The 26,023-nt window shown below is 36.4% G+C and overlaps 1 protein-coding gene across 2 annotated transcripts in view; it reads left to right on the top strand.

Moving 5' to 3' along the window:
* The window catches only part of LOC116423987 (uncharacterized), a 180,833-nt gene that overhangs the window by 136,935 nt on the left and 17,875 nt on the right, over nucleotides 1–26,023 (top strand). For both annotated transcript variants that reach the window (XR_004234365.2, XM_031969836.2), the window contains exon 3: nucleotides 19,901–19,958. Coding sequence is in view for 1 of the 2 variants with exons in the window: in XM_031969836.2 (XP_031825696.1) it covers nucleotides 19,901–19,958 (58 nt within the window). In the remaining variant the exon portion in view is untranslated. The remainder of the gene's footprint in view (nucleotides 1–19,900; nucleotides 19,959–26,023) is intronic.

Raw genomic sequence — 26,023 nt, 5'->3', positions numbered from 1 at the left:
CAATTTTAATTTCGATGGAAACCTTGTATCCGGGATTCCTGTCCATTTCACGGAACTCTCGGATTTCAATCCCCGAAATCCGAGGATGTACAAGTATTTTTAATATCGCGAATTTCAACGCGCTTGTTAACCTATTTTCCGTATTCCTGCATACGTTACCTGGATTTGTTTAATCATTGACGTTTCAGTTAATATCGCAGTCGTGTAGTGTACTGCGATTTTCAACTTTGTTGTTTATTTATTCGAAAATTGCTGAATAATTGAGCTTTTTTATAGGGTTTCAGGATGTATGTGTATAGAGTTGTAATTAATATTGTGGTCATTAGTATGGTGCACTACGATTCATGTATAATTTCAGTAAATCATTACTGAATAATTAAGCTCTTTTTTCTGGATTTCAAGATGTATGTGTATAGAGTTATAATTAATATTGTGGTCATTAGTATATTGTACTGTGGTTCACATATAATTCCTTTATTCGTTCAGTAAAACGTTGCTGAATAATTGAGTTTTTTTTATGAGATTTCAAGATACATGTGTATAGAGTTATAATTAATATTGTGTTCACTAATGTATTGCACTATGACATATATAATTCCTTTATTTATTCAGTAAAACGTTCTTGAATAATTGAGTTTTTTTATGAGATTTCAAGGTATATGTGTATAAAGTTAAATTAATGAAGATAATATTAATTATATTGTACTATGGTTCATATATATTTCCTTTATTTGTTCAATAAAACGTTGCTGAATAATTGAGTATTTTATAAGATTTGCTACTAAACCAGAGTAAATAATATTCATAATATCATCACACCTAATTTCTCCGCTTCGACTGAGCTACAGAATATAGAACATCACTTAAAACGATAATCGTTTAAGACATCCATGTGACAACTATCGACAACCACTTCCTGCTGTCTGCTTATGGCAATCAGCGACTACTGTACAGCTGTCAGTGCGTTGATCAGTTAATTCGAAGTCGTTCAAGGCTTCCTTGACTTGGAACGTTCCTTCAACATGGATTCTAACGTCAAGGAAACAAGAATAGAATCTTAAACGACGTCACAATCAACGAATCCAATCATTAATTAATTCCTGGCAATTGATAATTTAATAACTGTTAAATATTCACAATTTACTGTCAACTAATAAACAGTATAAAACTGTTAAAAAACTTCTAAGGAAAATGACAAATCAAGTGAAAAGAGAACGTCTGACTACCAACAGACCATTACTACTAAAACACACTAAAACAAATTATAATATACATTTCAACTTCTCACAGCCAATTTGCAAATAATTTTATACAACTTTAATGAATTCATTAAATCAACAAATTCTTACTTCGGAACAGAAAGAACTGTCTAAAACACACTAAAACAAATTATAATATATATTTCAACTTCTCACAGCCAATTTGCAAATAATTTTATACAACTTTAATGAATTCATTAAATCAACAAATTCTTACTTCAGCACAGAAAAAACTGTCTAACTAAAAATTTTAAAAAGCACGCGAGAATACGAAACCGTCTGATAAATAACGCATCATAACCACTGGAAATAATTTTCTACATTGTTATCGTTCCTTCTCCGCGTCCCAAAAACTCCCGCGAAAATTCCATTTTAATGTAAACTCTTCGCGAACGCAGAGAACACGCAACGGCAGAGAATCTGGAAATCGCTCGAAAATATTTCTCATTTGCATTGAAGGTCACGAAGACTCCGTTTCCGATTCGAGACCGAGCACAATTAAATCTGTCACTTACTTCGAAACGCGAGAACTGCTCGGGCCTTCTTTTCAAGCCGCGACAATAAATTATTCCACGTCCGCCCGGTTGTTCCGCAGTCATAAGTCGCTGGTTTACGTGGCTTGCAATTAACAAGAACGGTCCCGCGGTGGCGTTCCGACGAAAGCACGAGGAAAATCTTTTGACGTCAAAGCACTCCGCCACGCCGTCGGATTCAAATTAATTTACGCGAGCCAGGCGGGCGAATAATTCTCTTCCCTTTTTATCGATGCACCTGAACGGCCGATTGTTTCCATTCTCTTGCGCACAGTCGCGGGCACGAAGCTTGTTTATTGTCCGCTGAGAAGAAACATTACAGAATGTGTCACAGACAATTGTTTCAGATCTTGCTACGTATTTGTTTAAAGAATAATCCTGTTAAAGCTGATATTACATACTGCGAGTCGACGAGATTATAATATATTTTCTATGTAGTGCACACTATCGAGTCTAATTAAGTGGTGCAGATCAATATCTGATTAAGCAAGTATAGATAATTATACAGACGCGTGGAGCAGAAAATTATCTGGCAGAACTGGTTCGAATTATAGGTGATCCTTTGTATATGAATTATTTAACCGGCAGGATAACAGTTATTTTTATTATATATTGTTTACAGTCTTGTCTATTTATAATGAGAAACTACTTTACGTATTTTTTAATTAGTAATTGTAAAGTGAATTGATTGCTGTGAGAAAAATGTATAACGAAAGATTGAATACGTAATTTAGGAAAAATATTTGTATAGTTTTATAGGCAGTGGTAGTCAATATTTTGTCAGACAAGTGGTGTGGTAAAGGTCAGTTTGTTACTACAAGTAGTATAGGTCAATCACTTGTTTGACGAGTAGGAAAGGTCAATCACTCGTTTGACAAGTAGGAAAGGTCAATCACTCGTTTGAAAAGTAGGAAAGGTTAGTTAGTAACAGGAGGAGTAAGTAGAGGTCAATTCCTCACTGGACAAGTGTTATCGGTCAATAATTTTTAAAAGTAATAGTACAGGTCAATCTTTAAAGTAAGTAGGATAGGTCACTTTGTGAAGCGATAGGTAGAATAGGTCACTTTGTAGTGCAACAAGCAATGTGGGTCAGTCTCTGAAACGATAAACAGTATAGGTCAACGTGTAACACGAAAAGTAATATACGTTCAATCTCAAGCAAGTAGTATAGGTTAGTCTGTGACACGCCAAGTAGTATAACTCAATCTTTAATGCCACAATTCGTGCATATCAACTGAAAACATCCACCTCAGTCGGAAACCCAACTTGACAACTATCTAGAACCAATTTACAAACATACAAACACAAAATAAAATTATTAAAAATAAATAACAATGTTAACCCCTTGCCATACAATTTTTCAACTCAAACGTTCCTACACAAATATCACAAATCCAAAGTATTAACACTCCAATAAAGAGACTTTCCCAAAAAAATGATCTCACGAGAAACTCAAAACAATTTCCATCAACCTCAGAAATTACAACAAACGTCAGTCGCAAATCATGAATCAAACCGAAGCATCTCGAAATCCAATCAAGCCTCTAAACAAGCTTCTCCGTTACACTACCTAAGAATCTCAATGAAGCTTATTTATTTCTCCTCCTAATTATTCCTTTTTATTTCCATTATTACCCGCTCAGAACTAGAAAAACATAACTAACACTATCTAAACCTCGTTTCCATAAAAATAGAAAATCATAATTCAGTTTTTGAACTAAAAAAGAATCACGATTACACTTGCCATTTTTCGACCAGGTTCTCGCGAGAACCGTTAAACGGTTAAACACCGACACCACCCTCCCGCAAAAAGAGTTCCAACAAAAAACCGTGAAGCTGAAAGAACAATCTCCCCGTCCATTACCACCATTTCCCCTGATTTTCGACTGCAGTTACCTGGAGAGTAATAAAATGGTAATGCGCCGGTGAACTTTCCCCCTGATCGGCGTCCTTAAAATTCGACGAATCCTCTTACTGCACGGCGGCGATCGCATGAATTCGATTCCGCCGCTCGATGTCGTAGGCATTTCAATTTCAAAGTCCCGTATTACAGCGCGCCGCCCGCCCTCCCCGATCCCCTCGCCACGGACCGTCCTCGAACTCCGCGTATCTATAAAATCCACTCTTCTCCTTTGTACGTCGGATAAAACTGTCCTATTCCCCTGCCCCGTGCCCCGGGTTCCCTTGTCCCCCGTTGATCGAAACACTCGTTTGCGTATCCGCGAGACGGTGATCGACGTCCTTCGCGATCGTGTTTCCGCTTCACGCCCACCGCTTTGTGCCGGATTGAAAACAACCGGGGACGCGCCGTTTCCTGTGGATCGTTCGACTAGCACGCCGAATCTCGTGGAGCTCGGGCGAAGAGATTTGTGAGATTGGTCGAGTGCTTCGAGGTGCGAACAAAGGGAACTTGGAACTTTGGGAATCCGTTTTTTGGAGGATATTTATAGAGACATGGGGGAGGTGTGAATAAGAGGGGCAATGGAAGAGTTTGGAGTCTGGTTATTATTTTGTTAATGGAATATTTTGTTTGTAAATGATTTAAATGGAAATTTTAGTTAGGATTTTTATTTGAGTTTTGAATCCTATGGAGCTGAGATGAAGATGTTTGTGGGATTGGTCGAGCGCTTCGAGGTGTGAACAAAGGGAACTTGGAACTTTGGGAATCCCTTTTTTGGAGGATATTTATAGAGACATGGGGGAGGTGTAAATAGGAGGGGCAATGGAAGAGTTTGGAAAGTGGTTATTATTTTGTTAATGGAATATTCTGTTTGTAAATGATTTACATGGGAATTTTAGTTAGGATTTTTAATTGAGTTTTGAATCCTATGGAGTTGAGATGAAGATGTTTATGGGATTGGTCGAGTGCTTCGAGGTGTGAACAAAGGGAACTTGGAACTTTGGGAATCCTTTTTCTTATTTTGTAAATGGAATATTATGTTTGTAAATGATTGACGTGTACGTGAAAGTGTTGAGATTTATTTTTGATTATTATTTTAATTAATTGACCTGCGAATTTATTGAGTTTGGAGGTAATACGTGTTGGGAAATTAAATGCCTGATTTAATTTCGTATCTGTTTGTTTGCATTTTCTTGTTTTATTATGTTACGTGGATATTGGAATTGAATAAAGGTTTTGTTTGTTTATTGAGGATTGTGTTGAAGTTTGTATGAATTTACTTGGCTGAATGATTGAAAGGTAAATAGCTATTTTCAATAATAAGACATTTGAATAAACAAGAGGTTACTTTATATTACCCCTTTCAAATAAATAATATTTCAACGTCACCTACATCGTTCTATGAACATATAAAATCCACAATTAATTAGTTCTCTAAAATGTACAATTAACAACTCAAGTTGATCATTCATAGATCAAAGATCCATTAAAAAACTAGATTCCTTCTCAAACTGCCTCACAATAAACATACAAAATAATCTCAAACAATGTCAAACAGTACCAAACAATATTAAACAATTTCAAATAATCTCAATGAATTAAACATTCTTGTTGGCCATTCAATTCTCCCGATTTCAAACAACACCCCACACCGAGATGCACAGCCGAAGTGAAGAAACGCGTCCACAAACGAATAACGTCACGTGACCAGAAAGACACGAATAACAGGTCGGCGGTGCGCGTCGCGCGGGGAAATAAATTAAACGAATTAGTCGGTGCCAGCGCCGGAAAAGGCAACACGTTTCGGAACGCTCGGATTTCGTAAAGAATTTTTACGGGCGCACGTGCGTCGCGATGCGCCCGAACAGCGGGAGCAATACGACGAACCTGCCCGGCGCGCGAAGAAACGGGCCAACCCGCGGAGAATTTATCTGCTCGCATTTCACCGCGGAGCACACCGAAAACCGCGCAATTGCCCTCACCCGAAAATAAATTCCTCGACAGGTGTTGCCATTCTCCTAATTGTTGCGAGGTCTGCTACCGCGGACAGGATTTTCGATGGCGGCGAAGCAACCTGCGCCTAAAATATATACTTCGACCGTGCCGCGGCCCTTTGCGGTGCACTTTAACCCCGTGAAGTGATAATGACCTAGACTTAAGGAGTTTACGACTGGAACACTGTGTATTAAGAACTCGAAGCTGAGCATTGCGTTTCTATGAAACTCGGAGATTCGGGGATTTGGTTTTGCTTTTGGTGTAGCGGGTTGTATGCGATTAAATTTGTTTGAGTTTAACTCTTACTCCGGGTTGTTTTATAATCTGTCGGCAACTGCAAATAATTTTTATAGTAGTCCGAGCGAAAATGAGAAATGCTATAACATTTCTTCGAAATTTTATTTTTCTTCTTCGTACGAAATTTGGATGTGTGGAGAATCGAATAATTTTGGGGTAGTTTCTTTAAGATTCATTAAAATATTTAATAGTGTAGCTGGTGCAATATTGGAGCCTGTAGAGTTCAAAGGGTTAACTTTGAATTTTAAGATTAAGTTGAAGGATTTTTTTATGAATATCGTGAAGGAATATAGATTTCTGTGGTTTGTGTAGTGTGCCATGCTAATAGCACACTGATTTAAGTGAAAGTGGAGTGGTACTGGTCAGACATGCTTCATTCCTGACACGTTAGGTCTTAGATATTTAATTTTGTAACGTCTGAAGTGCGTACTACGTTTTAAAAGTTTCTGTTAAATAAGTTATTTCATGTAGAATCAATATTAAGTGATTATGGACAACCAGTGGTCAGACATGTATTATCCATACATAATAGAGTTTATACTTTCAAACTTTAAGAGTCTGAAAAATACTTCTTTACTTCTCGTCATGGTAAGAAGTAGTGACCATTGGCTTTTCACAGAAATTACAATTCAAATAGCCAATGGTCACTACATTCCACCACGACGAGTACACTTAACAAACACAGTTAACTGGTTAACGTTACCTCCGACTAATTTGATCCCAGCCGCGCCCAACGTAATCACTGTAAACCGAGACTGTATTTCTCCCTTTGGAAGACGCGCCCGCGTTAAAGCCTTTTCCCGATGGGTTCGCTCGTACACAGAATTTCCATTAGCTCGGCCCCTTATGGGTACAAGGGGGGTTACGACCGCCGCGATAACGCCGCCGATAAACCCGTTTTCTATCGGCGGAACCCCTTAACGCGTTCGTTAGCGCGGAAGATAAAAGAATCGTCTTTCTTCCGTCCCGCCGGCGGCGACGGGCTAAATTCGGCTCGGCCGGGTTGACGCGCGATGAATTTCCCCTGACGGCCGCGCCGAAGACGATAACGATAATGACGTTGATAAACTGGTTGACACTGATGCGCGGGGAGTCACCGCTTTCGGATAGAAACAGGATGAACATCGTAAAAACGATCCCGGTAATGCGCCCCCGTCAACGGCTCGCGGACATTAAGGTCCCCGCACGATGAACACTCTAGCAAAGTGGAGATAATGCGGCCGTTCGGTTGTGAAACCATCGGAGGCTCTTAAAGTTTATACTTCGATGGGTATTAAGGTGAATTTGTTTTAGTTCGCGGCGGTGTCAGGTGCGTCAGGTTGGAAATTGTTTGCTGGTGAATTGGAAATTCGGTGGGGAGAGGTGATACGGGGTTTAGAGCGTCATGGTGGAATAGAGTTTTTGAGGGAATGTTGTTTTCACCTGTTGTTGGGTAATTGTGTTGCTATTAGTACGTTTTGTTATTGGACTGATGTTCTGTTATTATTATTATATTTTGTTATTGGATAGTTGTACTATTATTATTGTTATTATAATATTTTGTTATTGGATAATTGTCCTATTATTGTTGTTATTATTATATTTTGTTATTGGATAGTTGTACTATTATTATTGTTATTATTATATTTTGTTATTGGATAGTTGTACTATTATTATTATCATAACATTTTGTTATTGGATAATTGTCCTATTATTATTGTTATTATAATATTTTGTTGTTAGAGAATTGTCCTATTATTATTGTTATTATTATATTTTGTTATTGAATAATTGTCCTATTATTATTGTTATTGTAATATTTTGTTACTGGATAATTGTCCTGTTATTATTATTATTATATTTTGTCATTGAATAATTGCCCTATCACTATTAAATTCTATCATTGCATAATTATTTTTCGTATGTTACTTAAAATAACAGTAAATTCAAGATAATTATTACAAGAACTTCGTTTCAAAATAAAATAAAACTGCGTTTCTAAACATCAATAATTATTCAATGTTTTCAGACAGGATCTTAAATACAAAATAATTATTTACGAAAATTTCTTGTGCAATAAAGTAACAGAATTTTACTCTAAAAATGTAGAAACGAATTACCAAATAAAATAGCATTCCACTTGAAGCAAGACCTTAATAGAACCTGAAATGAAACAGCAGAAATGACTTTAAGGCGAGATAAATTTCAAATGAAATTACAAGTTACACGAAGCAAAATTGCAGACATTGTTATTTCAAACGTGTTCGGCTCCGCAATGTACCACGTAAAATAGATCCCTTCGCCCCGATAAGTAACGCGTTCATTTCTTTTCTTCTCACGACCCAGCATTATAATGCAACAAAATGACTCGCCAGTGTGCCAGTAGTCACGGCGCCGCGACGTATACTCCTCAGTTTTTAGGAGAATCCAGCCGGCTGGATTTTCCAGCAACTCAAATACGTTTTGGACACTACGATCCTTTCATTAAGCAAATTAGTTAACTCGACTTTTTGAATTTTCAAAAATTCTATCGCCGAAATGCTTGATTAACTCCTAATTGCTTATACCTAGAATAAATTTCCTTTTTCTGGAGTTTAGTACTACAAAATAACAGAAATTCTATTGATCATAGAAAAACTCCAATAACAATAAAAATCATTTCAAAGATTTATATATTCGTTAGATGAAAGCTGGCAAATTTATTAACAATTTATTGTCTTCACAAAACATTCGGAAAATTATATTCCTCCTTTGTTAATATTTATCTGAAGCTACTTTCTCTTTAAATTGTTCCTGAAATTTAAATCTATTCTTTTGTTAGAATATTAGATCTATTGGATGTAAATTATAATGATCGTATAATTATTTTTATTCGCGAGCATCGGTAATATTTATTGTCCATTTAAAGAGAAATTTCAAAAATGAATAGACTCCAGTGCAACAGTTTTCTCAATTTTTTCTCTCAGCAGTCGATACTCGTGTCGAGTTCCACTTGGATCTTCGAGTTTGCTTTTCGATGGAAATCGAAGAAAATCTCCTTGAGTGGAAGAGAAAGGCTGCAGCCGATCGCTCGATTTTGTTATTCGACGAAGCTACAGGGAATTTATTACGTACTACTTCGAATGGCGTCGATATTTATCATATACCCTCGCAAAATCGCTACGATTCGGATTGTTAATCCTCGCAGCAGGCTGCGTCGATAGAACTTGTCGAGAAATGTTTCGCTGAGAAATGAATCGGACGCGGATTGTTTGCACGGTTCTGGCGCCGACACGATATTGATTGGTTTCTGCAACATTGTTCGGCAATTGATGCGAATGAATTTGTGCGGACGTGTTTCCTAAGTAACATGCTCGGTTTGATGTTTAGAGAAGTTAAGGAGGAAATGGGGCGATTCGTTTTTATGCTTAATTTTTCGTGCTGGGAATTTTTTATTGTAGTGTCGAATGTTGTGATATTCAATATTATAACTGTTGATATTGTCATTTTCAATAGTATAATTTTTAATGTTATAATTCTTAATGTTATTGTTTTTAGTATCGTACCTTTCGATATTGTAATTTCCAATGTTATGATCTTCAATATTATATTTTTTGGTATGGTAATTTTCGATATTGTAACTTTGGATATTGTAATTTTCGATATTGTAACTTTGGATATTGTAATTTTTAATATTGCAACTTTGGATATTGTAATTTTCAATATTAAAACTTTGGATATTGTAATTTTCGATATTGTAACTTTGGATATTGTAATTTTTAATATTGCAACTTTGGATATTGTAATTTTCAATATTATAACTTTGGTTATTGTAATTTTCAATATTACATCTTTGGATATTGTAATTTTCAATATTATGATCTTCAATATTATATTTTTTGGTACTGTAATTTTCAATATTATAACTTTGGTTATTGTAATTTTCAATATTACATCTTTGGATATTGTAATTTTCAATATTACAACTTTGGTTATTGTAATTTTCAATATTACATCTTTGAATATTGTAATTTTCAATACTACAACTTTGGATATTGTAATTTTCAGTATTATAATTCGTAATATTATAGTTTTCAATATTACAATTCTTAATAATATAATTTTCAATATTATAACCCCTCTTACTATAACATTTACATATTCCTTTCCAAGTCTCTCGTATCACCACAAATCCGTCCACACAATCATGTAAAAACACAGCTTATTTTGCTTGTCTGACCAGAAACCATCCTGTTCTACTTTTTCCGGAACGAGACATCTCTCTATTTGACCACCGACTGACCTACTTTTCCACTTTCCATTTAGGTCCTGATACATGTACAGTCAAAGTAGAATTAGTCCTATTCTACTCAACGCGAAAGGACCAGATATATTTTTGCTCGCGTATAAATAGAAGTTTCAATATTAAACAGCCCAGAATGAGTCAAGCAATTTCGCTGGTGTTATTTCCCCTTGTTGTTATTCCGTTCAGACGGAACCTGTTCGTGCCCTGTCGAACGAACTCCCGCGTTAAGCAGCTTAAATTTTACGAAGCCGGATGTAGGAGTCTTTGCGGAAGAACTTCGACGAGTACCTATGTGTTTCGTGAAACATAATCGTCGGCTTTAACCGACCGAGTAAACCGAGATGGCTCCTGGAAAGTCTTATGAACCTAATTTTCATTAAACCCTGGCTATCCTCGTGGCAACTTCCGATCTATAGATGGAAACTTCCGTTTCTCGCGAATAAGTTTATGCTCTAAACAGGTTCTCTATATAAACTGTAACATTCCACAATGTAAACATTATGTTTCCGATAAATGCATTTGTGATGTTTCATGGTTCCTATGTTTATTTCCTAGAAAATGTAAATAACAGAATATAAATAAAATATAGAATCCACTGTACAGATATTAGAAGGATATCAGAATATACAAAGTTTGTTACAATATAAAATTCTCAGCTATAAATCACCAGATTTTTAAAATAACAAATTGTCTCTGTTAAATTGTGAAAATAACAAATTTATCTTCAGCAGTTATCAATAACAATTCTTAGATCTTCGTGACATATTTTCAATTTAATTACATTTCCGAATGTAATTAAATCTATAAGAAGATTTGATCTCCTTACGAGAAATTAACTGTAATTAATAGATGAAAGAATACTCTCGAATATCGAAAATCTCATATAATATTCTTCCGAATTCTGAAAACTCAATTCGACAAAACGGAATATTCAAATTCGTCGCGAGGAAACTTATTCTCTTCTCCATTTCGAAACTGTCGAACAGACTCAAGCCGAGCAATAAAATTTTACGAACGCTTCTGTCGAAATGACCCGACAGATCTCGTGATCGCGATTGCTGACACGTTCCTCTGCTTATTTGTATTTTCTACGATTAAGAGCACTTTCGAGACGTTGAAACGTTTCTCTCTAGGATCCCGGGACGGGGACAGAGAAAGTTTCGAGGGAAGTTTCCCGAAGCCGAAAGAAAACTTGCCCGAGCGTCGGAATAATTAAAGAGAAGGCGTAAAGACGGGTGAAGATGGAAAAACTTTCGTGAAAATCGAGGACCACCACCGCCGGAAGTGTTTAATCATGCCTGGCACTGATGTTTAACAATTTCGATTCATCCTGGACGGTCCTTCCGTTTGATAGAAGTGAAATTGGATTTTCGTTAAACGGATCATCTTATCTACCATTTTCACTATTTGTTAACAATCGTTGGATTGTAGATGTTTGTTATAAAATTAGATAATTTATGAGAAAGAATCTAACGAAGAATTCAAATTTTAAAATAATTGTGAAATATAATTATCTGTAATGTTAAAGTACATTTTTAGAGTTTATTATAGACAGTAGTAACAAATTTGAATCATCTTCATAATAAGAGAATAATTCAGTAGAATGATAAAATAGAACTTCTGATCTTATGTAGAAGAGATTTTCTCGCCACGAAAGTAGTATAAGTCAATACAGTCTCAGACAAGCTACATAAATCTATTCTATTCAAGGGAATATTACTATACTTTTCACATTAAAAGATAATATATAATATTCTCTACCAAAGTCACTGTTAAAATGATCAAGAATTCCAATCTTCCACCATAAGTAGTATAAGTCAATGCACTCTCAGACAAACTACATAAATCTATTCTATTCAAGCGAATATTACTATACTTTTCACATTCAAAGACAGTATATAATATTCTCTACCAAAGTCACTGTTAAAATTATCAAGTATTCCAATCTTCCACCATAAGTAGTATAAGTCAATACAGTCTCAGGCAGACTACATAAATCACTATTCTATTCAAGCAAATATTACTGTACTTTTCACATTAAAAGACAATATATAATATTCTGTACCGAAGTCACTGTTAAAATTATCAACTCAAACCTTCCACTATAAGTAGTATAAGTCAATACAGTCTCAGCCAAGCTACATAAATCACTATTCTATTCAAGCAAATATTAAAATACTTTTCACATTAAAAGACAGTATATAATATTCTGTACCAAAGTCACTGTTAAAATTATCAAGAATTCCAATCTTCCAGCATAAGTAGTATAAATCAATAATAAACGGAACAATTCAAATTTCCCCATAAATCTGCCAGTAAAGTACCGTTCAATATAAAGTATCGAACGTGACTGTTTATCAGAAAGGAAAGACGAACGACTTGCCAGTGACCAGGCAATGGAAACAGAAACGCGACAATAGAACACGAGGCAAAACGATCGCGCTGCAGATAAACGTGAAACACCGAGTCCCCCGTACACGATAGGGAGAAAAAAAAATAAATAGACACGCTCGCAGATAGGGGCGAGCAACACGCGTTCGCCATTTCGATAAATTGCAGCCGGCCATTATTTAAACCGGCATCGAACTAACCCGAATTAACCCGCATTTCTGGGCCGGCGTGAAATTTACGAATTTTCCTTTCTTTTTTCCTTTTGCTCTTGGCGCGGCGCGCGACTATTTTATTTGCCGCGGCCGATAAAACGGTCGGTATTCAACGAATAGGAAAAAAATGGCTGTTCACAGAGTTTTCTGTGCCGGTTAACCGTCCGCCCGTTTGGTTCGAGTTACAAAGAGCGTGCAGATTAGCGACTTATCATGGCCACTCGATACACGCCAGGGTATTTTTACAACGACATTCAATATTAACGAGGATCTCTCGTGTGCTGAAGTAATTTAGATGTTCATCGTCGGGCATGAAGGACTTTTGCCGCGCATAATTATTTCTATAAGTAATACGTGTGCTGATCGTGTTCGAAACGGAGATGACGATGACGATTGGAATGAACACTGTTTGTGAGAATGGTTGCCTTTGAATATTGACGATTTCGTTGTGTATTGCTTCTGTGAATAATGGGTCGATATGTTTGAGATTAGGATGATGATGACTCGAAGGAATATTATATTTCTTATAGAATATAATATGATATTTAATACATAATATTATATATTATTAATATTATATTATTATCAATATTTTTATTATACTATGTTTATTATATTATTTATAAGTTAGCTTATTTTCATGTGAGAATTATTCGTATTGATCATGAAAGAATGTTTTAGGTACAATGTTTTCTAAGAATAGTACGATGTATTCCAAACTGTAATAATGATAAAAGTTTAAAAGAATGTTACATATAAAGGAAAAATATTTCGATATGAAATAAATTACTATTAATAATTTATATAAAGAATTATTCTTGTCTGGCATAAAGAGGTTGCATTTAAAACTGGAATGACAGATAAAAAAAAACATTGTTTATAAAAGGAAGAGTCATTTCGCTGTAAGGACGACTTTTAATTAATTTGTCACAATGGTTTCCATTTTTCATTTGCAATCTGTCGTTAATAATACAGAGTGGCTTACTACTCGCGAAATCGCAGTCGAAATAATTTGATTATTCATTAGCAGTGAACCGAAATAGAACAAGATTTCCGAGAATAGTCATGGATGGCGAGACAACGCGAATCGTACACTTAACGACGTATTTGCTTTGCATTATTGCGCGCCCCGTCGTCGTCGGGAATCATATGCGCACGTGTTTGCGTAAACTTGATTGATTCTCGCACCCTCGCCGCGGCGATAAACAATATTCGAGGACGAATATGGTTTTTCAAAGGATTCGAACAATATTTGCGCAGTAGCGATGATCGTTCGAGGGAAAACAATTTTCAACGGTATAATTCGTCGCAATTAAATTTAATGTGAATTTTAATCAACTCAAAAACGTCATCAAACATATCGCAGATATTTAAATTACATATTTAAAGTAGAATATTTACAATGTTTACAAAATTCAGTCGATTTTCTGAATAATTTATGTAAATTAATAGTAACTTATATTTACGTATTATTGTTTAAAATCTCTATAATTCGAATGTTCATTATGAGACTCCGTATTTAATTAGATTTATACAACACAGTATTCATACAATATGACCTGTATTAAATTTGTTTATTGAGACTCATTTCTATACTAGTTTTTGCAATAGACATAATTTTATACTACTTGCCAAATGAAACATAGTTCTATACTGCTTGTCTGTCATGGCTCGTGTTTATACTACTTGCCCCGGGAAACTCGTATCTGTACTTGCCTGACTAAACTCTGATCTTCTCTACTCTTCTGACGAATCGTACTTCTGTACTACTTGCCCGAGCAAACACACTTTCATACTACTTAACTCACAGTACGTGGTTCTGTTCTATTTTTCTGGGCAAACACGGTTCTGTACTACTTGCCCGACCATGAACAGACCTTTACCACTTTCTTATCTTGACACCGACTTATGTTGTTTGCCTGCTCAAACTTTAACCTGTACTACTGATTTCACTGAATGTGCTTACTGTATTTTTCGTTACTCCTTCTTATACCCTACTCTTTGGTAATTTTTAATATATTCATTATTTATCCTACAGATTGTTCTATATTTTATATTTATACTCTATACTTTACATATCATTCATTTGTAATCGTTACAAAAATTTCGAATTATACATTACGTACACATAAGTCAATGATTGACTCCAATCCGAAAAGAATAACGTTACCATTCCACCATTTTGTATTTTATATTTCATGTCATTCATATGCTTAGAAAAATTTCAAATTATACACTGTGTGCACCTAAGTCGAAGATTGACTCCAATCGAGAAGGATAAAGTTATCATTCCACCATTCTGTGTCTTCCGATTGGACGAATCCGAAGTCCCTCGAAGCACAGTACGTCACAGGCGGCCGGTGATCGATACCCAACGATTATAACGCCCAGAGGACGTCGTACATATTAAACCCTCCAACTCCTCCGCTCTTCCCGTACATATTAAACTCTTCCCGTCCCTTCTCCGCGCTTCGCACTCAGTTTCCTGGATTCGTCAAGGTCCCTGCTTACTTTCTTACGTAATACCCTGTGTACACTGTATACATCAAATACAAGAAAATCAACTCAATCGTTATCATTAGTGGACTGTTGTGTAAAAAATCATTGTATGCGGTGAACCTAAATTGAATGAATTTATTAATTAAAATTTGAAGTAGAAGTAAAGTAAAATATACTGTAAACATAATAAAAGTATAGTAGAATTATACTAGAAATACAATCAGGTTATAAATTTATATTTTCATGGCCAAAATTCGAGTAATTAAATTCAAAGAATTTCGGAGAATTTAAAAGAATAGAATTCAATGTTCTAATTTCTTGAAAACCTACTCGATAAATAAATTACGTTTAATTGCATTTTAAAACGAACTTTCAGTTTTTACGAATGTTACGAGTGTTCGTGATTAAATAAATTATTACAAGTATCGATCGCACGATTACAGTTCTTCGAAAGCGCAGAACATGAGTGCCGCGTAATTTCATCTGTGCCCGCAAGGACAATTCTATTTTAATATACGAGAGCCGTGTCTCACGAAACCGATCAGCAAATCTCGAACGCGATGGCAGATTGTTTCTTAGAGATTAGTGCGTTTCGCTCGTGCAAATCATAGACGAACGTGTGGCCGCCTTCGGTGTAAGGCGGTCGCGTGCCTGACAAGCGGCCGCAGCCAAGGGCTCGCTGAAATGAGAGAATAATGAAGACAAATGCGCGCCACGGAATTAAGTATATTATCAGCGGCTCGCAATTAGCGTAGGTCAGTACCTAATCGAGTGAACGGTGTAGGTCAGGCCAATTATATTCGAATTAGCCGACATTACAACTTTGTTCTACTTACTCGTTAAACAAACACTGTCACATTGATTCTGTAATTAAATCATTAAATGGAAGTTTGTCGAAATGTTTTCATCGTAAGAATACATTTGTGGAATTCATTATTGATTCTGTAATGAGTTAAACGATGGAGAATGAAATTATTAGAAGGAAGTTTATCGAAGAATGTTTTCATCATAAGAATGGACACTTTGTCAAATCGTAGTGCAAAGTTCGTAGAAATTATTTGATATTTTGCAGAGAAACAATGCTATTATATTCATATATTAAAACATTTCTCTATAATATTTCTTTTGTTATTCATTCAAAAATTGTTCATGGTTAATATTTTATAAAAGGGATAGTAGTAGCTTTCTTGGGCAAACACTGTCATTGTAATTAAATCTACAAACTATTAATATTAAACCTGTCCTTACTTTCAATTACTTCCCATCATCATATCTTCAATTACCTTCAGTCATCATATCTTCAATTACTTCCAATAGTCCTGCTTTCAATTATTTCCCATCATCATATCTTCAATTACCCCCAATCATCATATCTTCAATTATTTCCCATCATCATATTTTCAATTGTTTCCCATCATCATATCTTCAATTACCTTCAATCATCATATCTTCAATTACTTCTAATAGTCCTGCTTTCAATTATTTCCCATCATCATATCTTCAATTACCCCCAATCATCATATCTTCAATTATTCCCCATCATCATATTTTCAATTGTTTCCCATCATCATATCTTCAATTACCCCCAATCATCATATCTTCAATTATTCCCCATCATCATATTTTCAATTATTTCCCATCATCACATTTTCAATTACTCCCGATCATACTTTCAATTATTCCACAAAAAATTACCTCGTAAAACAAGAACACCACACACCAACTTCCAATATCCCATCGCACAAAAAATCCCACACCCCCGGCTCCATACACAATCAATAAAAAACCCGTCCTACAAACAACTCCAACATCAAACTCCCAATTCCCCTTGCCGCGACCCCCGCCAAATCAAATTACCAAAGCCAGGCATCACGACAAGTAGATCAGCATTTCGCTGAGCAGCCAGCGTTCACCCTCTTCAATTACCCGGCGAAACAGTTCAGAATTTCGTGGACAAGCGGTGCGAGCCATTCATCGTTGAGCAAGGCTAGCGCAGGGTTAATATTCAGCCGGAGAAATGGTATTGATCAGTATCTAGACAGTCGAGTAATGTAGGTTAGTGTTTGGTCATAATGAGAGAGTAATGAAGACAAATGAACGCCGCGGAATCACGGGCACAAAAGGGCCCGAAATTAAGCGATGCAGCTACGGAGTCGATTTCGATGTAAATTCGAGCTTCCACCCCTCCATTGTTCCCCGCCGGCCATCTAGCGACGTCCAACCCGTTCGGGGTCCGGCTCGCAGCGGAGCCGGACGTCGATTAAGAAGTTCATCGCCGCGATTGAGGATCGCCGGCCGGGCTCATTGATATTCGATCGGAAGTAGAGTAAGCGGAAACCTGGTCCCTGCGAAAGTGCGCAGCCCGGGGATTCGGCGGGAGTCTCAATATTTTCCCTGGCAACATGGAGATTGATATTGACCGTGTTTCTCGGGTCAATCCGGGGGTGAATCTTTTTCTACCCTGGTTTCGGCGGGATTTCGTCGGTGTCCCTCGATCCGGGAACGATTTTTTGGGGATTTATCTGCGGATTTATCTCGGGAATGGCGTGAGGATGTGGATTTAAGGATCAGTTTTGTTTCTAATGGTACGCGAGGAATGGAGAGTTATGGTTTTGTGACATGACATAGGGAATTTTAGGTTGTTGAAGGTGTATTCTGGTGGAATTGTTCGTTGTAAGGTGTTTGGAGTTGAGGGATGTTTCTTCGGGTTTTTGGGGAATTATGGTATTGTGATTAGGTGATTTTTGAATGGTAATTGGAAGGTGTTTAATGGAGACACTGAATGTAATATGAGTTTAGTGGAATATTAATATAGTGAGATATAATAGATATAATACTAGATATAATAGTATAATAATAATATAGTGAAATATTAATTCAGTATAATATTAATATAGAGGTATGTTGATTTAGTATGATATTAATATAGTAAAATATTAATTTAACAAAAATTTCTGTATCTAAAATCCACAACCCGCTGTTACATAAATTCAAACCTGACAAGTAGTACATACCAACGTCCAAGGAGACAAGTATTAATATTCCATATTCGTCGACACGAGTAGTAGAAGTCAGTATTCAGTTAGACAGATAGCACCAATTTGTCTCCGGCATAACAAGTAGAATGGATCGGCATGGAAGTAGACAAATGACTAAAGTCAGTCCTAGTCTAACAACTAGTACAGGTCAGCGACTAAATTCGCAAACAAAAATGAATCAATCTTTCTACAAGAAAAACCAAAGCACAACAATACATTACATTTTCTACAATCTTACTCCTCAAACTTCAACAAACAAAATTATCTCAAAATTCAAAATCCTCACATCCTCTAATACACTGATGTATTACAAATTTTCAATTATCCAACATAAAAACAGTTCACTAGAGAATAAATCTCCAAAGAATATAATCGTCATATTAAGAAAACAAAAATATCAAAAAAAGAAAATAAGTTACAAAAAACATAACCGTCTTATTAAAAAAACAAAAACATCTAAAAAGAGACAGACAAGTTACAAAGAACATAATCGTCACATTAAAAAGACAAAAGTATCTAAAAAAAGGCAGACGAGTTACAAAGCACATAATCGTCACATTGAAAAAACAAAAATACCTAAAAAAAGACAGACAAGTTACAAAGCACATAATCGTCACATTAAAAAAAAGCAAAAATATCTAAAAAGAGAAAAAGTTATAAAAATAGTAACTGACACAGATACACGAGAGCATCCCTACATTCGGAAACTCTTTTGTATTTTAATTCGCAGGTGTATCGCGTGGAGCGCGTGCAGATGTAAATGTCAGTCAAGTTCGTTATCGTTTGTACGCGGATTAATATTTCTCCGGCCGGGCGTCGCGTTTTTCCGACAAATGTTGCCGGCATGAATATGCATTTAATGTATACGTAAAGGCGAGAGAATCACGGGCCGCCGCGGGTCCAATATAAATTCAAATTTCACGGCTTCCATTGTTCCTCGGTTGCCGCGGAGGCGCGCCGCGGCCGGCTTCGAGACTTTCGCTGTTTCAATTCGATAGGAACGCCGGGAATTGATTTTTCAGTTAAACCTTAATACTCTCGTCCCATTTCTGTTCCGTTCCCCGTTGCGTCTAATGCAATGCACTTCTATCTCGCGACTTCATTTCCTGTTAGCCTTCGTTTCACTGTTTTTCTGCAGCCAATAAACCGCTCGACGAATGCACGCAATGCTCTGCGATAAATGACGCGAGAGAAACTATGGGCTAATTGAGAGAGAATGTTTAATGATACGGAATGGTTTTGTAGATATGCAATTAATCTTTTCTTTTCGGAATGTTTACTGATTTGCGAAAGGTGTACAGATGTGTGATTAATTTTTTTGGTTTGTTTGTTAGGATGTTTATTTATATATGAAAGTTTTATATGTATGCAATTAACAATGTTTTTGGTTTGTTTGTTAGAATATTTACTGATACGTGATTAACAATGTTTTTGGTTTGTTTGTTAAAATATTTACTCATACATGAAAGTTTTATAGGTATGTAATGAACAATGCGTTTGTTTTTGTTTCAGAAATACATCAGCGAGGGATCGATAGTGCGAGACTGTGTGCCCAAATGTGAAGAAAAGGGTGAGTTCTGATTTCATTCGTCAGTGAAGTAAATTTACGTATCGTTTTGTATCATTTTATTATGATTTCAATCAGTTTAAAATTTATTTCGAAGGTCGTTTCAATTTTTATTTACTCGTCATTGCTTTCAATAAGTTTTTGTGAATACGATACAATTTAGATAGTCACTATTACTTTCAATAACTTTTTATAAATCTGATATATTATTTTCATATGCTTTTCTTATGCAAATTGTTTTATTTCGGCGATAAAAATATATTAGATTCATTTTACATTATCCAAGTTCGGAAACCTGTCTTGTGTTAAATTATATCGAACCGGTGAAAAATGAGTGACCATTGGTAATCTGTAAGTAGTACAGATCAATGACTCCACCGACAAACACCATCCATCAACGTGCAATCCACCGATAAAGTCATAATCCGTTCAGACAAGTAACACGGAATCAATATTTGTTAGCTAAGTAGCATACAACCTCATCTATCTAGGCCAGTAGCACAATCCTGTCATCAATCGGACGATGAATAAAATCCTATCTCAATCCTGCCGAGTACAGAAAATCAATCTACGATCATCCGGCAAACAAACAACCCGCATTCATAATGTAATATATTAAAACCAGCGAAGTCTGGTAACGTGTATAAATATTTGGACACTTGGTATCATCTCATTAGAATATTCATACATTTATTGATTAATCCTACGTATAATTAGATACAATAAATAACTTCTCCATGATTAATCTTAATAAAATCATATTAAAACGGTTTACAGATTATTAGGCTACTACGTTTACTTACATATTTACACTGTTTTAACATTCCAATTCATTCCGATAACAATTTTTAAATGTTACCATTATTAGGCTCCTAGAAAAAATGTAGAAAATAATAGATCACGATGTACTATATGCAATTCGATCAATAAGACATAAAACATTCATATTAACATCGTTTATTAACACATTCTCATGTTTCTATACATCTGATCATAAATGGTACCAGTAAGAAAACAAAGTTTATACAACAATAATATTCTATTGTCTATACACTCTGTTGCCCAACTTCAATAATTTTTTCTAGGCAAAAGCTAATACACAATGTAACCAATTAAATCATTCTCAATATTAATTTCCTTTAATATCGTAAATCGTGTACCACCGGTGGTACATGCCACTATAACCCTGTGAATCAAAGAAAGAAACTTCTCACACAAAGCCAACGCATTACCACGAGCATTATAAGATATCCAAAACCAACATAACTCGTCTCAAACTACTTAATTAAAAACCTTAATTCCTTTTAATATCTCAAGTCGACCATGTACCACCGGTGATACACACCAACCCAGTGAATCAAAGAAGAAAACTTCTCACGCAAATCCATGCAAACAGAAGCCGTCTCAAACGATTAACAATCTACAAACCTTAATTTCCTTTAATATCATAGATCAACCATGTACCATCGGTGGTACACGCCAACAAAACCCCGTCAATTACAAACAAGAACTCCCACGAATGCGACACGTTGCAAAGCATTACAAGAAATCAAAAACAAACAGAACTCGTCTCAAACTACTCAATTAAAAACCTTAATTCCCTTTAATATCTCAAATCGACCACGTACCACCGGTGGTACACACCAACATTACCCTGTCAAGTACAAACGAAGTCTCACACGAATCCGACACGTTCCCAAAGCATCACGAGATGTCCAAAAGAAACGGAAGTCGCCTGAAACGATTCAATTAAGAACCACGGAACCGTAAGCGACCGTTCTAATTGTCCGCGTGTCTTCGCAAGAAACGATGTAGCCGGCGCGATATCCGAGCGTTCGAGCGTTCCGCGCGCCGGGACGATAAAAAGGCCGAAGGAATTGAATCCTCCTCGAATTTCTTTTGAGCAGCCGGCAAGGCCGACGCGATTTCTTGAAAGCCGGGATTCCTAAAGGATCGAGGACCCTCCCTACCCCTCTCGCGATCCCCCCACCGCTGCTCAAAGACGTCGATCCGGCAGCCGCCGCCGCTTTGAAATCCGAGTTGCACGCGCGGCTACGTCGAATCGCGTACGCGCGGTTTACCGCACGAACCGCGCTGGAATTGCTCCTCTTCGAACGGTGCCCACATCGCGTAGAAATTGGAGCAGCCGCATCCCTCTCTATCCACGCCCTCTCCCGCGTTCCGTCTCGTTCCACCCCGCCCCGTCCCGTTCTTTCTTGTCCGTGCACTCCCTCCGAGTATGAAACGAATCGTGATTTTTCGCCCCGTACCTTTGACCCGACCACAGAAACCGTATCTCTTCAATGAACTCGCCGGGATTCCCGTGGCTCCTTCATGTGATCATCCAAAGGACTTTTATCCCGCTAGTGAACCGTGAGTTTCGTACCAGGCAGATGGTAATTCGTTGTTCGCTGGGATGAGAGATTGTTTCTTGGGGATTCGGGATTGTGGGTGATTGTATTGTGGGTTTGTTTTCTTTTTATGTTGGATGGTGAGGTGTTGGATGTAAGGATTTCTTAATATTGATTGAGAGTTTTTGAATTTTTGGGAATTTTTGCGTACCAGGAAGATGGTAGTTCGTTGTTGGCTGAGCTGAGAGATTGTTTCTTGGGGATTCGGGATTGTGGGGGATTGTATTTCGGTTTGTTTCCTTTCTCTGTTGGATGGTGTGGTTTTGGATGTAAAAATTCTTGAATGTTGATTGGTAAAGTTTGATGATTGAGAGTTTTTGAATTTTTGAGAATTTTTGGTGAGATGCAGATAGTTGGGATTTAATATCATTAGATTTGTGGGACCTTTTTATTAGGGGTTATAGGGTGAATGTAAGTTAATAGTATTTATTTATGTTGGCAAAAATGTGTATTTATTGTTTGGTGTAATGTAAATCGATATTACTTGACTGGTAACATCGAATTTCACTGCGAAAATGTATGATTTGTATGATTTATGTAATACGATATTACGCATAATTATTCTGTATGGATGTTAGTGATAAATCACTAGGTTCTTTTAAGCGTGAATATCGAATGATAATGTCATTATAATTATAACGTATCACTGTTCACTTTCTGGTGAAGAGAAATTGATCTGTATCAATCGCCAGGCAAGTGACAGTTTCGTTCTGCTTGTTCCCTTCGTGACGAATGTAAACCAGCAGTAATTCTATACCATTAGTCTGATCAATGGCACACCTACACTACTGATTCGCCGGCTGCAATTTGAATATTTCTTATTTTCTACCTTTATAGACTCAATGATTATTCCAGACCTCTTATTAACATCAATATACATTTGTACTCATCTTCAAGTATCACTATCAACTATTATCAAGATCACTATCACTAACTTCAAGGAACTAACTATAAAAAACTATTACATCACTTATAATAATTTAACACTGATCCCAACTAATACCTCAACCTTTAGCTATACCACTGACCAACACTATAACTTCTGTATCACTTCTTTTACCACTGCTCATTCAATAATAATTCCACATAATTCATCAACAATACACTTAAAATCAACATTTTCCTTCCAATAACTTAATCCTAGTTTATACTACTAACCAATATTACTACTTCTATGTCACTGCTCCTCCAATAACAGTTACACACAATTCACCAACAATACACTTACTATCAACGCTTTCCTTCCAACTAACTTAACCCGAACCTATACCACTAACTAACATTACAATTTCTCTATCACGTCTCGTTCAGTGTTCATTCAATAACAATTCCACATAATTCACTAACACACATACCATCAAAATTTTCCTTCCAACTAACACTGTAACCTTGACCCATACGTCTGACCAACATCACTCCTACATCACTTTCATACCACTGCTTCAATAATAATTCCACACAATTCCACTAACACACTTCCATCAAAATTTCCCTTCCAATCAACTCGACCCCCACCCAAACATCTACATCTTACCCCATACTATTTATCAACTCAATAACTCCCCCATATCACTTACCTCGCCAATCCACCCCCACGCCTCATCGTTAAGGCAACTAAGAGTATCATCCCTTCAATCGTAATAACGGCAATCAAAGAAATTGCTCGTCGCCCGGCGGGCTCGAACGGCCGGAAAATTCATTAGCGAATGTCCTCCGGCCCGCAATTTCCCCCATTAAAATCGAGTGTCGTTAAAGCTGTCCCGTCCAACGTCCCGCGATAACTCCGCCGACGATCGCAGCGCCGAAGAAAAGTTGAAGAGCCCATGAACTCGATCGCTTCTTATCAAACGACCAGCGAAAAGCGTCCCGTGCAAAAAAAAGCAAGGGGAGGGTGGGGAAAAAAAGGAGAAGACCGACGTCGCGACGACAGACGTGCGTAATACGATTAAGGATCGAGTGGAACGCGAGCCCGGCGAATGAATGAGAGGAGAATCTCTCGTCCCGGTTCCGAACTGAAAATCCCGAGGAAACTTTTGTAATCCTCTCGGCTCGTACAATGCGACGTACGTGTTGCCAGTCAATGTGTGAAATTTTTTCTCCCCACTTCCCTCGAGCCCGTTTCCATGGATTCACCGGTTTACACGGATTAACGTTCGTTATCCTCCTCCCTCTTCCGGGGATTTTATTGTTTAGAATGGAATCGTTTTTATTCCCTGCTTTCCGGCTTGTTTGCGGGTCGATTGGCTTGATAATTGATTCGTGAGTTCTAATTGGATTTTGGCGATGTTCTGTGGATTGTTTTCATGGGATTACTGGGATTGTTTTGTTGTTAACGAATCGCTTTTTTGTGAATTGGGTGGCCTTCGTGTTTGATGCAGGAATGTTGGTAAGAGTGTGGTTATAGATTGTAGGATAAGTATAAATTACTTGGAAATGTGCTGTGAGAGGAATTAGGTGATTTAGTTGTAGGCAATTGTTGGAAGTAAGTTATAACTGGTGAGATAGTTTGAATTATTTGTTAGAAAAATATGTTAATAGACTTATTTCAGACAGCTGTTGGAAATAGTATAAATTACTTATAATTATTTGATCGTTTAATTTATTCTTTAATTGTATAAATTGCTAATAAAAATTCTATACAAATTCCTTACAATTATTTGATCGTTTAATTGTATAAATTGATAATAAAAATTCTATATAAATACCTTACAATTATTTGACTGTTTAATTCATTCTTTAATTGCATAAATCGCTAATAAAAATTCTATATAAATTCCTTACAATAATTTGACTGTTTAATTCATTCTTTCGTTGCATAAATCGCTAATAAAGATTCTATATAAATTCCTTACAATAATTTGACTGTTTAATTCATTCTTTCATTGCATAGATAGCTAATAAACATTCCATACAAATCCCTTACAATTATTTAAAAATAACTCACTTGTAACAGAAATAAGTTATTATATAAGAGATTGTTCGTTTTCGATTCAGAAGACCACATAAATTTTTATGAATATTCTGATCGTATATAGTTTTCCGGGACGTTACGTCTTCCGTCTGTCTGTTGCTCCTCGCTTCGTTTTTCATCCCCATACGTCGACTCGTTCCTCGAATTTATTTCCGCGCCACGCTCCCTCTGTTCTCTTACGCTCGTTTCGTGGGATCCGCAAACGAGGGCGGATTTTTCACTCTTAACGAGAAGAAGACGGATCCCTCGACAGAGTTATTGCGTCGCTGTGTGCTCTCTTGAAAAATATTCGCCCGCAACACTGTCCTCGCGGTTGAGAGGCGAGGACCGTGGCTACACCAATTTCTCTGTTTGCCTTCTCTAAATAATCCACTTCGTATGAATTGCCATTTTAAGTAACTTCGGATTTTATTTTCTATTTAAAGGGTTAATCGTGATACGTCGTAATTCAATGAACTTTTTAAATGGTTGCTGTGTGAAATATTTATATATACAAGGAGCAACGATTTTGTTTATGTATATCTTTATGTTTACCTTCGTGAAATATTGATCTTTGTGTGAAGTACCATTTTTCAGCTGAAGAGCTCTATTTTGTATTTTAAGAATCGATATAAAGATGAAAAGACATTTTATAAACTATCATTATACTGTACTATATGTATAATATATTTGAATAAACAAAAAGT

Source organism: Nomia melanderi, chromosome 13 (genome assembly GCF_051020985.1).
Source record: "Nomia melanderi isolate GNS246 chromosome 13, iyNomMela1, whole genome shotgun sequence".
NCBI lineage: Eukaryota > Metazoa > Arthropoda > Insecta > Hymenoptera > Halictidae > Nomia > Nomia melanderi.
This window is presented reverse-complemented; position numbering and strand designations above follow the sequence as displayed.